Raw genomic sequence first — 16154 nt, forward strand, 5'->3', positions numbered from 1 at the left:
ATAATGGAGAAAAATCGGTAAACTTTAGGAAATATAAATCCTCATATGCTCTACAGTAAATCAAAAATGGCATAAGATTCTCATGTGGAATAATTAGCTTCGAAACTAAAAATTATGAATGAAAATTCAATTTTCCGTATCAAGCATGTATTCCATGTAACGGAGAAACATGTTTTCTGCAAGTGAATCAAGAAACTTGAGCGAAAATTGAGTCTAAAAAAAAAATAAGTATAATAAAGAGTTTTGGTAGAAGGAATACAAAAATTATAATAAAATGAAATTGTAAATGGCCAATTAGAAGATCAATCAATGGCGAGTTCTGCGACTGAACCCACGAGAGTTCACTTAGTAAGAAAACGTGAATGTTCGAAAGAATTCATGTGGGAAAAAAAAAATTGGGCGGGATGAAGTTCGCCGGGCCAGCTAGTTGTAAATAATTTTTGAATCGAGTCGCATCCCACGGCTTTATATGAATTGGATGCAATAAATTGTGCAAGTAGTTTTCTCTTCTTCGCTTATCATCATAGGAATGGGAGAGGAAGGTTTGCTCTTCTCAAGCAGTGTTTTTTTTTTTTATCTTCGCTTATTTTTCGTCGGCCTATTTCCGCCACTTTAGTGCCAATCACCGACATCAGGGAGGCGACTCCACCTGTTCCTACCTATCAGACTCAACAACTCATGAGCCGGGCCAACTTCTTTTACTTCCGCTCCGAAGGAAGACGTAACCAGAGATTTTTCGCCTCAGAAAATCCCAACGACGCCAGCTGGGATTGAACCCAGGCCGATCGGATTGTGAGGCTGTTACGCTAACCATACAACCACTGGCGCCGTCCTCAAGCAGTGTTGTCGGAACTGAATATTTTCAATCCACGAATTTTAGAAGCAAATTGCAACGTGAAATCTGTGATTCGCTATTTTGCAAAGACGAACCAACTTTATGAGTCCTGAATTGGCTGATAGACTCAAATAAAACATTCAAATAATTCCTATTTTGCTTTTTTGGTTTCAGTATACTTTTCTGCTGTGAAAATAAATTACACCAATAAGAAATCGATAAATTTGTGTTTTTAATAGGAATACCGGTAAGTTTCTTCGTTTTTTTTCAAAAATTATTGCTTTATTCTGCAGAAATGGTAACGTATTTAATATTCAAAGTATTGCCCAACGCTAGTCACAACTTTTTCTCATCTTTCTGGAAATTCACGGATCCCTTTGCGGAAATAATCGGCCGGTTTGTCGGCTAACCATGCATCGATCCAATTTTTGACTTCATCAAAATTGGAGAAGTGCTGGTCAACCAAGCCATGTTGCATCGATCGAAAAAGGTAGTAATCGGACGGAGCAATGTCTGGAGAATACGGCGGGTGCGTTCAGTGTTTCCAAGTACGTTTTGACCGGTTTCGCGACATGCTTCCTTCAGTGCACGGCTCAAACGCATCAATTGGCGTCGGTAGAGATCCCCCGTAATGGTTTCATTCGGTTATAGCAGCTCACCACACCCAGCTGGTCCCACCAAATAGACAGCATAACCTTCTGGGCGTGAATATTCCGCGCGGCCGTCGATGTTGATGCATGGCCGGGGTATCCATACGTTGCCCAATGTTTAGGATTGTCGTAACGGACTCACTTTTCATCGCTAGTAACGATTCGATGCAAAATAACCTTTCTTTTATGCCGTTGGAGCAGTTGTTCGCACGTTTCAATCCATACGGCACCCAATGTCCTATCTTTCGGATCATTCCCATTGATTTTAAACGATCGGATATGGTTCGCCGAGCTACTCCAAGTGTATCTGCAAGTTGTTGTTGCGTTTGTGACGGATCTTGATCGAGTAAAGCCTCCAATTATTCATCTTCGAACTTTTTTGGCGGTCCGGAACGTTTTTCGTCTTCCAAGTCAAAATTACCACTTTTCAACCGTGCAAACCACGTCTGACACGTTCGCTCAGTTGGAGCATGGTCACCATAAAATTCCACCAAAATGCGATGACTTTCCGCAGCTTTTACTATACTGAAAATGAATGAAAATGAATAAATCGTTTTACGTATCCAAGCTTCACAAGGTGCTGATGATCGGTGGATTTAGTTATCTGTACTGAATCTTCAAAAGTATGTGTCGTGTACAGTGAGTTATTCTTGATTGATTCCATGAAATTCCCAGACAACCCAATAGAGACGATTTGCAAAAATGTCCAAATTTCAATTAAAAAAGAACATCGCTGCCAGAGTCACGGCCCTATGGAAGAAAATTGATGCTCGTCTTCTACTTTCGCAAAATCTTGAGGGTTTTCAAAAATAGGAAGCATACGATTATTACATCAGCAGCGGAGCTGAATCGAAACCCGTACCTATGAGTCAAATGTCATGCTTTTCAATATTATTAAATTCCAACATTCTTTGAAGGTGTAACATTCATGCACCCGGAATGAATGAATGGTCCACTACCTCCAATAGGAATAAATTGATTTTATGCGTTACTCTTTGAATACACATTTCAGGGTAGAAGTTTAGCCATATGAAAAAATGAACTCTCGGGCAACTTAATTCTTTAATTGATGAGTACAGAGCAATCAGGGTAGGTGGGAAGTTACGAAATTCTTGAAAATACAGAGAAGATTGAATTCATTTTAGATTATAGTCGTAAATGTATTATGTAAAAAACTTAAAGTGTCCAAGTTGACAACCCCTTCCCCCCTCGCCGTGGAAATGCGTAGACATTTTTGTACCCCCTATCCTCCCTAAAGTTGCCCACGTTGTATGTGGATAGCCAGAAAGCTATCCTACAAAAATAAAAGAAACAAAATTTAATAACTCAAACTGGCAATGAGAAAGCAGTTTAATTTTTTTAAAATAATTATCCTTCAGAGTGATTACAGGCGGAATGTGATGTGGTGCCGAAAGTCTGATCAATTCAAGGCCCCTAACAGTTGAGAATGATACGCAAGAGGTACTCACGCCTATTTATTTAATCCTTATATACTTTAGTGGCATCGTACAGCCACCAAAATCGATATAGGAAATTAGGCAGGAGCAACTGGAATCTGGATAGGAAACTGATCGATCAATTTTGGCGTCGATGGATATCGAGGGAGTCTTTATCCGTTATTACCCGTCGAACAAAGTGATTGGACGATGTTAAGGATATCGCAGAAGGAGATTTGGTAATCGTGGACGATCAATCGATGCGGAATGGTTGGACAAGACGTCAAATCGTCGAGATGATGAGAGGTTCGGATGGACGAATCCGAAGAGTAAGGGTTCAGACATCCAATGGAGTTTTTCACAGACCGTTCTCTAAATTGGTTTTGCTGGACATTAAAGGCAAGTAAAACTGAGTGGAATTAGAAGTTTTACGGGCAGAAGAGCTGTTGAAACGAGGATCTCTAGAAAGCGTAAAATAATTCGTCAAACGGCACCATTGCCAACGATGACGAACACAACGCAGCTTCAAAAGGAAAACTGAGTGAACGAAAGATTTGGTTTTAAATTTAAATGGTTTATATGAAATATCTATCGATATATGATACGTACCTACCTACACCTAAATGAAAACAAGATTATTGATAGAATTGAGTCGAGTTGAGGCTCACAAATGGATTATATTTAGGCTTATTATTAATCTAGTTACTTGGCTGAGAATATATTATTTTGAGGATCGTGAGCTTACGAACAAATGAAAGAAATCTTTCTATTGAAAAATTTATAAAATCAAGACAACAACAAGCTCTTTGATATTTAGCGGCTCGTTATGAAACAACCGGCTTGAAACCTTGAGAATCTGGGAATATCAGGGAATTCAAACTGTGTTAGGAACAACAGGGAATATCAGGAAATTTCGTCACTAATCTGAAAAAAAACCTGCAAATCTATCGATTACAACTTTTGTTATTGCATTAAATGGAAAATTTATGATACCAAAATTTTTTATTTGTCTCCCTGTAGGTTTTTCAATATGTTGTTTGTATTTGTATATAGGTTAAGTTAGTCCTTCAGAGGGGTAAACACCGTAAAAGTAGACAGCTTCTACATTCTTTTTTCTTTGTGGTATTTGACAGAAATGTTTGCATTAGCAGAAAGAGAGGTACAATAAAATCATAAAGTTGTGTTGCTTTCTTCCCCGACTAGCAACTAAGGCAAAAGTATGAAGTTTTTGCTCTTTACGTCGTTTTTTCATAAATTGCTTTCTATGGTACAGGAAACATTACTATTATCTGTAACAGTGAGCGCTCAAAAAGCGCCCGAAAAATGCTCAATACACTGTGCAAACTCACTGTAAGCCTATAAGGCTGAGAAACTTCAAAAGGTAAAAGTACATTGCGCAAGCATTGACGACCAAGCGACGGACATTTCCACTTAAGAGTTAGTTCTTGAATTTCGTAACAAGTTAATAATAAGTAATCTGAACGTAATAAGAAGTTCGACGCAAACAATGCGATTATATCTTGAAAAAAACCTCGTCAATGTGCAACCGCGACGACGCAACTTGACACCGCTGGACTTTTGATTTTTGTTAGTCTATGCAAAATAATTTCTTTACGCGATCCTCAAACTCACATTATGCTCGACAAAATCGAAGATACCAGTTAAAATGTGCTGTTTCTTGAGCGGTCAATTTTCATCAGATAACGAAACATTCTATAAGTCACCCATAACCGAGTATCCGACCACCATCAAGCGTGATTGTATAAACATAAACACCGATATAAGATATGACAAGGCTCTACCACTGAAAACAGTAATCTAGAGAATTGTTATACGTAAATAAACACTGAGAAGACATTCTTACAAGATATATAAAACAAATCAGATAGGGGGCCGCAGTCAGTTCCTACATTATGATCGTAGCGTGGAGATAGAAAACGTGGAAATATTTATGTGTACAGTATTTAACTTGTTGTCATACAATTTGGCAACACTGGTTTACCATTCAATCTCTCGTTTTCTCCATTCAGAATATTGCATTAGCTACTAGTAAACAGAGAAGCTTGGATATCATCACAAGATTCGTCTGACTAGACTCATTTCTAATCGCAACGCTCGCATAGCAGCAATTCGCTAATGGCAGCTACGCCTCCAAAGCCTAACCAAATGCAGGAACTGAAGCAAACGCTGGAGGCCCGCTGGACGGAACTGCACAACACGGAAGGCATCTTCCGCTACCAGCTGACAGTTGAGCGCGAGCGAATCACCGAGGGGCGATTCGGTTTTCTCTTGCAGGTAAGTGGGCGTTCTTCTGTGCCATGCGCTATGCTATTCTCCGATATTGCATGCAACTCTCCGCTCTCACCCCACAACAGCTGAATCGCAAACGAACGACGGCACGTCGAAAGCCGGATTTTATGGCGAACATCGCGCCCGCGTTTGATCCGGATTTGTTCAATTTCAACAAAATTAAACCAGTAGAAATTTTGTGCGAAACACGTGTCGGGGACGCGGATGTGTCGTTTCTTATTAACGACAGTCCACTGACACGGTACCACATTCTGGTTGTTCCCGACAGGAGCAGGAATCTGAAACAAGTGTTGACGGAAGACAGTGTGGTTGTGGCGGTCAGTTTGATGTTTGGTTTCCAAGATCGGAGGTATCGGCTGGGATTCAACAGTCCGGGCGCGTTAGCCTCCGTCAATCATCTTCATCTGCATCTGATGTTTGTCGACCATGAGTTGTATGTGGAGGATGCGGTGAGTTGAGAGAAATCGTGAACGTTTCCGAGGATAATTATTCCATTATTTTAGCCACTCGTCCCTTTGAGTGTAGAGAAACTGTACCGCCTGGATTGGGATCACCCAGCGAAAGCATTCGTTATTGTTTCTCAGGATTTCACATCGCCCCAAACGTTCGCCAACCAGATCTACAAACTTATTGGCGTTTTTCTGGCGCACAACATTGCCCACAATCTTTTTCTGACCTGGAACCGTCCCGAGACGGTGCTGCGGGCGCTTGTCTATCCTCGGCTCAGGCCGTGTGTGTACAAACAGGCCTCCCCATTCAATGTGGCTTTCTGCGAACTTAGCGGTTTCGTCCCGCTTGGCAACGAATCGGACTTCGAGCAGCTGGATGAGCGTCTTCTCGGGGAGCATTTTCTGGAGGCCCAGGGCGAGGATCTTTACGGTCAACTGGAGCAGATGCTGATGGATGAATTGTAGACGATTACGAAGGATGAATAAATTATTGCTGCATGATAGAATCGATAATCGTGTGTTTCAATCAATGGATGGAAATATTAATTAATGCGAGATAATCCTTTCATGTGATTTTCCACGAATTGGCGTCGGATGAATGCGGCCCTAGGGCATCCATATTCTAATTAGAGATGTGCCATCCGCTCATGAGCTGTTCATTCGAATCGCTTCATCATAGTGAGCGGATTCGGATCGGCTCGCAATAAAAAAAACGCAGCTCATCAGCTCATTACGGAGCTGGAGCTGATGAGCTGCTGAGCTGATGAGCTGTTGAGCTGTTGAGCTGATGAGCCATTGAGCTGTTGAGCTGATGAGCTGTTGAGCTGTTGAGCTGAAGAGCTGTTGAGCTGTTGAGCTTTTGAGTTGCATAACTGTGGAGCGCAAAAGCCACAAAGAGTGTGAATTGCGAGACGCGAAAGGATTTTTCGTCTCCCGCGCTTCATGGCATGACGTCAGTTTGTTTTCGTGTATCTCTCTTCGTACTTTAGCTTTAGCAGTGATGGCAGATAGGAAAAAAGGTTTTTGTTTTGAAGATATTCAATCGTTCGTTACTTCATTAAATTTTTCTTATATGGCCAAACAAAATAATACACATTATTATATGCTTGTAAATAAATTTAATATATTACATTGTTATTTAAACATTACTATGGAAACACATACATTTATTTCCGCGTGCTGAATCAAAACAATTCAGAAAACCACCCGGCATAAATGTTGATGATTGATACTGGTCCTTTTGTTACCTTTGTGATCGCGAATAATTATTTCTAGTTGCACCTATTAGTGGATTTATTTTTATATCCTCGGATGCAAAAAAAAATCTTGATGGTTTTTTTTTTCAAAAAACGTTGTCTCGGCTAATATTCCTGGAGGCATTCTATTTGGCTACTGCTGGTTTTTCTGTTGTTTAAGTTCAGCATATCCTAAGCATCTTCTATGTTAGATTTCAGCATTCAGTATTTGTTGTATATTATATTACTAGAATTCATATCAGTTTTAGTTTTTGTACAATTACGAATTAAATTCGTTTATTTTTTGCTTTCCGTCTATTAAAAAAATGCAGACTATGCAATGTCCCATGGTGATTACGTTTCATATGCAATTGTGTGGACAACTGTAAAATTCAACTGAGCTGAAGAGCTGTTCCAAATGAGCAGCTCACTTGTATGAGCTGAACGGCTCTGAGCCGCTCACCATGATGAGCTGATTTGCCCATCTCTAATTCTAATACACTGCATTTGACAGCGTCAAACATGTCCGGGTCGCAAATTGCATTCACTTGCTGTCACTTGCGAGCTGGTGTAAAGCGAGCTCAAGCTGGTGTAAATCAAGGCGCTTAACATACTGCCAGGTGGGTTAAAATGTGAAAACCACTCTACAGCCATGAATTTACAGGATGACATTAACTCACTTCTCAAATAAAAAATAATGAATAAAAAATTTACTTTTCTATTTCGAATATGTATTCTATGCAATACAGTATTACGTAATATTGAACTGGAATTGTGTCTGATGATGATTTTATATTATAATGGATGTCCACGCTTGTCCACGGTGAGGGGGGAAGGGGTACAGACTTCATCCACGTGGACAGGAAGAGCAAATATATCTTCTAAATATAATCTCCTATACAGTCAAAATTAAATAAAATCTGTTACATTTTTAAAAATTTCAAAACTCTCCGTATTTATCAATAAACGAATTGAGCCGTCTGAGAGTGCAGCCCAGTCAAACGTTCATTTTTTTTCTCATATTGAACTTTTCTTTATCTATGTTCTAAAAATATCTCATGTAAACTTCCTTTGATCGAACTTTCATAGTTACGGAGTATGCATAGACGCCCATAACCCAAAACTATAAAAATTAAACGATTCCAAGGGATGGAGATTGAGATTCCATGGTATGCGTAAATGGTTTTTCATGAGATATAACTTTCTATGCATGTTGTTTCATATCGAGAATAGTTAGTCTTAGGATAATAATGTCTGTATAGTTTTTCATACAGAATTGCGTGTAAAATGAATGCAGTTGTAAAATATTCAAATTAATGGAACCAAGAGTCTTTTAGGAGTAACGAAGAAACTTAAAGTTTTGTGTTTTCATGGGTTTTTACTAATTTTCCAAAAATGCATGATATTGTTTTTATCAACCAAATTGAAGCTACCATTTTGTCTCAAATTCCGAAATTATGATTTTTGACACAAATTCCGATCACTTCATTGTAAAAACTGAATTTATTGAACATCAATGTTATTTTGATACCTATAATGTGCGCTCGAAATGTTCGGTACTGATGGGGGTCTCATATTATGACAAAATATACAACACACTTCAAGGATTGTTTTTGCTACTGCCAAAACCTCAGGAAACTTTATGATTTCCAGATGGAATAAGCACACTTCTGAAATAAAGCTGTGAACGTAAATGTAATTTCTAGTACTGAATATGTATTCTATGTGATAGCAACATATTTTTTGAAAGTGTTTAAAAAATCGTGAATTAAAATTGTATCTGATAATGATTTTAAATCCATTTATTTTTATTCGATTGGCGTTACTCAAAATCAATCTTTGCAATTGTGTTGTTTAAATTCGGATGCGGATTGTTCAACTGTATTTTGCACGTTTCCGTGTTGGGAAACAAGATAGACTTTATATCTTCGCAGATCATACAAAAACAAAAGTATTTCAAGTATCGAAACTTCAACTCATACGAAACATATGCTTTTGCTAATCGTTTCTCTGCCATAAAACCTCAATGTGCCACAGCAAAGCGTGACAGGGTACAGCTAGTGAAATTTGAAACAAATAAACTTGAATAGAATGAAAACATAATTTATGCGCATTTCAGTTATTACACAAATGGATACTAAGCCAGCGGTAGAGCCACGTCAATCTTGTGGTTATATCATAGATATAACCCACCCATTTTCTTCACACACTGTAAGAAGAAGGTTCATAAAACATTGCCGAACGGGATAAAAATGGATTTTAGGATTAAAAATGTGTTTACAGCTTATTTTCGATACACTCCTCACACCGAATATTTATTCGGTACAAAAAAGTAAATCCATTACAGCGCGAACTCGATTATATACACTCAAAAAAATATTCACCTTGAATTTATGTGAAAACTCCTATACATTGAAAACGGGGTTCATTCTGGATGAATTACGTGACTTTAGTGATTCTTATAGGAAAGTCTTGAAAACACAACGTATTTGACATTTCATTATTTGGGCGAGCTATGTGAATTTCCTGCGTGAAAATTTTAAGAATTCACAATGGCGTCTCGACTGCTTGCAGATTTAGAGTTCCCAATCAATTTTATTAATATTTTGATGAATGGTAAGTATAACTTCGAATTTACACCTGTAAAATATTAAATACAACCGGATTTTATTCATTCTATTGTTTTTTCACGGTTTTTCAGATTGTGAACTTGGAATATTCGAGTTATTGACATTCGATTTAGAGGACTTCCGTCGAATCTTAGAGCCTTGTGGAATAGATTGGTCTTATAAAAACCTTTCTGAACGGATAAGTGCTTGGAGAAAACGAAACGTAATTACTTGTATCATATATCCCATGTTTATGAAAATTTATATATACGTTTACATTTCAGAAACAGCAAATAGCAGCTCTTTTGAACAGCGACGCGGTACGGAAAACATTGCATTCAAATGCAGCGCCTGTTGCAGATCAGCTCGATACATCAGCGGAGGAGCTATTGGAACAGGATCCAGTGTTGGTGAAAACCGCGGTGGAAGCGGGTAATCCGGAAGAGTGTGTTGAACAAGTGACATTAGAACTGCCAGCGGTCATTGATTGGGAAGTTTCATCAAAAAACAGTCCAACAGAAAAAAGTTGCGAATGTATAGGTTAAGGAAATGTTGAAAGCGAACCTTCCGAGCATGATGTTCCCGACAAGTTAAGCAGTTCTCCTCAACGAACTGTACTGACTACAAACGTATTGAGAACCCTGCTTGAGAAAACTGAGATCGGAAGAGAAATTATTAATAGAGCAAATGTAGGGGAGCTGTCGGAAGCGAAACAATTACAACTGGCTGGCATTGTAGCTCAATATCATTTCACGTTGAAAAAGAAGTTGAAGGCAGATGATTTGGAAACATTCAATCGAACAATAATAATGTTGTTTAGATCAGAAAAAAAGGTAAGAAATATACGATAACGATCAAATCATGAAATTAATGCAATATTTCATAGGACAACTACTATATACCACGAGGGAGAGATGAAATAAAACCCGGACGGCAAAATCGCGAATAAAATTGGCAATCTGAAACAAAGTAAGAGGAAGAGTGACAAAAAAGAAACGATTCACGAGAAGCGATCGAAAGGTATAGTTTACGACAATCAGCCAAGCATCGATGAAGCAGTAGAGTGGTTGATGCTCAATCAAAATCCTTGGTCTACAGTACTGGATAAATGGGCAGCAAGTTATTCCTTCAGAAAACAATATCTTGGAAATGTGAAAACATTGCCGAAACTTTTGGCGGAGTTTCCGCACTACAAAAACGCTTTTGGTTACCAACTGGTAAGTTTATCCCTCTATCGCATACTAGTCTTTAAAAGCAGGAAATCCCATGAGAGAATTCTTGATTTCATCCTATTTAGCAAATTTTAATTTATTGAACATTTTTATGTTATGTTTCGTTTGTAGATTGATTCTGATTTCATTGAACTGTTTCCAGCGGTGATCAAAGGTTTGAACACTCTCAAAAGTGTCGGTGCTGATTTAGAAGCGTACTTCGAAACCACCTCGAAGGATCCTTCAGCGGTAGAATTATTACCATATCTAAAAGATTTGAATGAAGGTATATTCAAATATTCTTATTTATTACACCGTGTACCTTCTCCAGAATCTGATGTTCCTTTTATAAATTATTAATGTGTAATCTGTCCAACTACCAACAACTAGCAACTTAAGCTACCGGCAAAACCAAGCACAACATTTTTTTATTTCTATATCAAGAAACAAGTTGTGTTATTAAACCACAAGTTATAACTAATGCATTCTATTAATAGTAATGGTTGCGTAACATAAATGTTCTATCTAGTTATGTAAAGAAAGTTTATCAGCCATTCCATGTGAAATCGATATAGTGGTTTTCAGCTTTTCGTGAAAAGTGGTAATTTTGTTCTTTACCGCAAAACATTAGACCCGTATTTTTTCATTAAGGTGACCATTTCCATTTTGGGGTGGTACGAATAATCAACTTTTTCTCCTTTTTTCCAAAAATTCAAAACTTGTGAAGTACTAGACTGACTCCGATGATGAATATATCAAATTAAAGGCAATAAACTAGTCTTCTTTGAAAGAGTATAACATTTGCAAAAAAAATGGATTTTGTTTTCAAAATTATTGATTGTATCTGTTTTTTATGGTTTACATGGTCTCGGGACAAAGGGCGCTATATATTGACGTAGGACTACGTCTAACCGGAAGATATAGGGGGTGAAATGGAAATCTAGGCACTGAACAAGTAGGAAAAAATGCAAGATTTGGAACGCTTATAACTCGAGCATTTCTCAATAGATCGCAAAGGTTTTTGCATCAATTGATAGGAAATATATCTACGCATCTATCATTACGAATAACATTTCATTTTTCTTGAGATAAATAATTGAATAATTGTGAAATATCAAGCATTGTCAAAATGCACTATGTGCCCATTTTTGAATGGTCCATTTTGTGCTCCTCAAATCGTACCGACCAAATCGGGCAACCAGCGGCAGCAGCGAAATAGAATGAAGCACGATAGGAAAGGAAGAAGAGAAAAATGAACGAAACATTGGTCGCAGTCTCACACATGCGTAATTCTCGAGCCAGCCAGTCAGCTTAAAAATTCCCGCTCCGCTGCCGTAACGATCATTCTTTGTGTGGACACCGACTGGACAAAATCGTTGCTGGACGAGCTGGACGGCGAGGGATCGAGTGCCTTTCTCAAGGCAAGAGGGCGGAGGTGGTAGCGCTGAAGTAGAGTAATAGAGTAGAGTAGAGTTTTCAAAGGGCATTTCTCAAGGCTAGAGACGAATGAACTGCAAAAGTTTAAAGTCTCTATAATACAAGACCTTCCTTCCTTCCTTCCTTCCTTCCTTCTGTAACGATCATTCTCATTCAAACCGTACACCACATCGGTTCGCATCACAACACATCAACAAACCAACACAAGCAGCCATGTCTGGACATGGTAAAGGAGGAAAAGTGAAGGGAAAGGCAAAATCCCGCTCGAACCGTGTTGATCTGAAGTTCCCCGCAAGGGTAGCTAGGCCGAGCGCGTTAGTACCAGTGCACCAGTCCACCTAGCCGGCGTTATATAGTTTCGGCCGCCGAAGTGATCGAGTTAGCTGGTAAAGCTGCTCGCGACGATAAGAAAACCCGCATTCGGAACAGAACACATTCGGTTCGGTGGACATCAAGACAACAGGCAGTTTCAGCGAGTGGCGAGTGGCAAACGCAATCGCAAAACGGCATCAGGTAGCAGAAGAAAAAAGTTTGTTCTTTATACATTCTGCTTTGGTGGCAAATCCAGAACAAGGCGGCATCGAGGGCGTTCGAAATGTTTTTTTTCAAAACCACGAGTACTAAATTTTCTAAATTGGAACCATTCCACAAAACAAGGCGCTTTTCAGGGCCATTAAACCTTCCAAAAAAGAGTTTAGGAAATACAGTTCAATGCTTTCTAAAACAATATCCAAAATAATAATAAAACACAAATTGATTTTTTCATAATTTGTTTGCCAGGATATGATGAGTATGTGAATTTGGCAGTTGTTCTGAGCTTATTGATTTTCACTAATTCTTAAATTGCTTCTAGATTGAAAGTACAGTAATTTACACTTATCTCGACATTTAGCTAATTGGACGGACCAGTAATGCGACATATTTAGTTGGACATTTTCGTAAACATAGAGTTCGGGGTCCAAATTATGACCCCACATTGAAGGTCGACACTGTACCACTGTCATCGCAAATGTTCAATTACAGGTTAAAATTACCTCCAATCCGATACTGAGTGGTGGTAGTGCGACGTGCCATTGAATGTAATATACTGTAAAATATGTCACAAGCTGGATGGGAAGAAATTTTCCAACTGTGAAAGCTGTGGCGAGTGGCAAATGCAATCGCTAAACAGAAAGGTTTAGCCGAACAAGATGGGGATATCGAGTGATAACAAAACAATAAACTCTTTAGATTGAAAATAATTTTGTGATCCTGAAAAGGACCCTTTTTAGCCTGCATGTGAATCCAACGAGCGAACAAATCGTAATGAATGTATTTTTTTGCCATCACTCCCTTTTAACGCTCATTCGTTCGTCTCGTTGGACTCGCCCCTCTGGCTGAGTCTGCCGATTTGTCTCTATCCTGTGAGTGTGTACCGCTAGAGTATAAAACACGCGGACCCCAAAAAAATATCTTATTTTCTTTCAAACCGTAAACCCGTGTGGTTGTACGGCATCGGCATCGTGGACGTAACAAAGGAGGACAAGTTAAGGGAAAGGCAAAGTCTCACTCGAACCGTGCAGGTCTCCAGTTCCCTGTTGGTCGCATTCACTGATTGCTCCGCAAGGGTAACTAGGCCGAACGGATTGGTGCCGGAGCACCAGTATACCTAACAGCAATTATAGAGTATATAGAGGCCGTCGGAGTGCTCGAGTTGGCTTGCAAAGCTGCTCACGACAATCAGAAAACCCGCATCAAGAACAGAGCAGCTTCGGTTCGGCGCTCATCAAGGCAAAAATTAGTTTCAGTGAGTGGCAAAGTGTTTCTCCGGCACGTCGCATTGAATGTAATTTACTGTACAACATGTCACAAAGCTGGATGGGAAGAAATTTTGCAACTGTGAAAGCTGTGGCAAGTGGCAAACGCAATAGCTAAACAGGAAGGTTTAACCGAACAAGATGGGAATATCGAGTGATAAGAAAAGCACAACACCAAAGGTTCTTTTCAGAACCATCAACATATTCATAAAGAAAAAACAGTAAACTAATCCATTAGGTAGATAGGTAGGTATTCACGTAGGAGAAGAAAATAAAACAATATATTTAAAATATATATTTAACAAAAGCTGTCCCCTTTGTATAGTCCTACGTCACTTCGGTTATGTCCCCGACATTACCCACCTGTCTTTTTTATAATTTTTCTTGAAAGCTGAGGTTTTTTTACATAAAATATCCAGAAATCAGGGAGGCGTTATTCTTGTTCTTGAGTTACGATTTTTCAAAATTAACCGATTGTTCGAAAAATCATTTTTACCTCTTTTTTTCACCACAAAAATTCATAACTTTTGAACTACTGGACCGACATATCAAATTAAAGCCAATGAGCTATTGTTGTTAAGAAAAATATTATGCTTGGGAAAAAATAGAATTTTGTTTCCGTAATTATTGGTTGTAATTGTTTTCCATAGTTTTCATGGTTTCGGGACCAACGGCATCATATTTTTTATTTTTCTTCTTGAAAGCTGAGGTTTTTTCACATAACATATTCGAATGTCAGAGGGGTGTTTTTTGTTTTTGAGTTATGAAATTTAACACGTTTTCATTTTTCATTCTATATTCCTATGTGACTAGACTACATTAATGTAACCACTAGTTTTTACGCAAGTGTTGTATTTTTTTCATTGGCTTCAAATTGATGTGTGGATTATCTGAATCAGCGCAGTAGTTCAAAAGTTATGGATTTTTGAAAAATAAAGCCATTTTTGGAAAAAAGGAGAATAATGATTTTCGTACCATCAGTTAACTTTGAAAAAGCGTAACTCAAGAACGAAATATAAAGCATCTCTGGATTGTAGATATGTTATGTAAAAAATCCTCAGCTTTCAAGAAAGAATCCTGGTCCCTTCATGGTCCCTTGATCCTGAGACCATGTAAACTATGAAAAACAAAAACAATCTATAACTTCAAAAACAAAATCCAATTTATTCGCAAGTGCTATGTTTTTCAAGAAAAACTGGCTAGTTGGCTTCAACTTGATATGTTGATCATCCGAATCGGCCCAGTAGTTCAAAAGTTATGAATTTTTGAAAAAAGTGATTTTCGGAAAAAGGGGGAAAAACCATTTATTGGACCACTCTGAAACGGAAATAGGCACCCTAATGGAAAATAGAAAAATACGGGCCTAAAATTTTGCGATAAGGAACAAAACTATCGCTATTCACAGAAATCTGAGAACCACTTTATCGGTTTAACATGGAATGGCTGTTATAATATATCATTATATCAACGTTGAATACTTAAATTTTATTCTAACGGTTTCGTTTATTTTAGATACCATAGTATGTGCCTTACTCCTTCTTCTGAACACCGTGTTAACTCCAATATCTGCTGGTGTTAGATATAAGCCAACCATCTGTGTTGCCCAGGAAGACACAATTATTTTTGCTAAGGACGAGAACGAGATACTTTCTAATACTACAAAAGTCTACACAAGATACAGCGAACGAGGATTTCCAATCGAACCAAAGTTGGTTTTCCTAGGGAGTAGCTTGAAAGATCTCGGTCATCGGTATTTTGTGCAGTACGGTGATTTGCGATATAAACTTCCATCGGCAGCGCGAACAGTTGATGTGCTTATTAAATTTTCTACTGTCCTGGGAACACCTGTCCAAATTCGTATGACACTTTATAAGTAGTGAAATCTATAAGATTCCGCAGCGCGACTCCTACGCAAGTGTGAACAAACTACGCAATTTTATGAGAGCTAATAAGCTGCCAACGACATCTGTCGAATCAACAAAATGATTAGTTGTATGATGACGGATTGTAACCAATCATTTACAACTGGTCATGCATATCTCCATCACCTCAAAGTATTTCATTCGATACCAACGGAATTCAGATATCGATGCACAATAATATCTTACGATCAGATTTTCTCGAAATTCTATCCTTTCAAAAAACACAAAAATAACCACTTCATGGCAGAACTATCCAACATACAT

At 38.4% G+C, this 16154-nt stretch overlaps 3 protein-coding genes across 12 annotated transcripts in view; 2 read left to right on the forward strand and 1 right to left on the reverse strand.

The window, feature by feature from the left end:
- LOC129762704 (GDP-D-glucose phosphorylase 1) overlaps window positions 1-6206 on the forward strand; it is a 141637-nt gene extending 135431 nt beyond the window's left edge. For 7 of the 8 annotated variants that reach the window (XM_055761206.1, XM_055761207.1, XM_055761210.1 and 4 more), the window contains 3 exons: window positions 4952-5216; window positions 5297-5680; window positions 5735-6206. In XM_055761206.1, the coding sequence (XP_055617181.1) occupies window positions 5058-5216; window positions 5297-5680; window positions 5735-6145 (954 nt within the window). In that variant the 5' untranslated portion in view covers window positions 4952-5057 and the 3' untranslated portion in view covers window positions 6146-6206. Of the gene's footprint in view, window positions 1-4430; window positions 4877-4951; window positions 5217-5296; window positions 5681-5734 lie in introns of those variants that run through there. The other variant, XM_055761212.1, reaches the window with a different exon arrangement.
- LOC129762698 (uncharacterized) overlaps window positions 1-16154 on the reverse strand; it is a 363476-nt gene that overhangs the window by 55460 nt on the left and 291862 nt on the right. The window lies entirely within an intron of this gene.
- LOC129762708 (uncharacterized) lies at window positions 9384-10776 on the forward strand. The gene is made up of 3 exons (XM_055761216.1): window positions 9384-9531; window positions 9617-9747; window positions 9809-10776. Exons 1-3 carry the CDS (start codon window positions 9468-9470, stop codon window positions 10067-10069), a joined length of 456 nt encoding a protein of 151 aa, XP_055617191.1. The 5' UTR covers window positions 9384-9467; the 3' UTR covers window positions 10070-10776.

This window comes from Toxorhynchites rutilus, chromosome 1, assembly GCF_029784135.1.
Source record: "Toxorhynchites rutilus septentrionalis strain SRP chromosome 1, ASM2978413v1, whole genome shotgun sequence".
NCBI lineage: Eukaryota > Metazoa > Arthropoda > Insecta > Diptera > Culicidae > Toxorhynchites > Toxorhynchites rutilus.

Bases quoted from the DNA above. Each gene is read 5' to 3' on its own strand.
- LOC129762708 (XM_055761216.1), top strand. From the start codon at position 9,468: ATGGCGTCTCGACTGCTTGCAGATTTAGAGTTCCCAATCAATTTTATT. The intron at 9,532-9,616 runs GTAAGTATAACT...ACGGTTTTTCAG, and splicing joins TATTAATATTTTGATGAATG to ATTGTGAACTTGGAATATTC. The intron at 9,748-9,808 runs GTAATTACTTGT...TTTACATTTCAG, and splicing joins GTGCTTGGAGAAAACGAAAC to AAACAGCAAATAGCAGCTCT.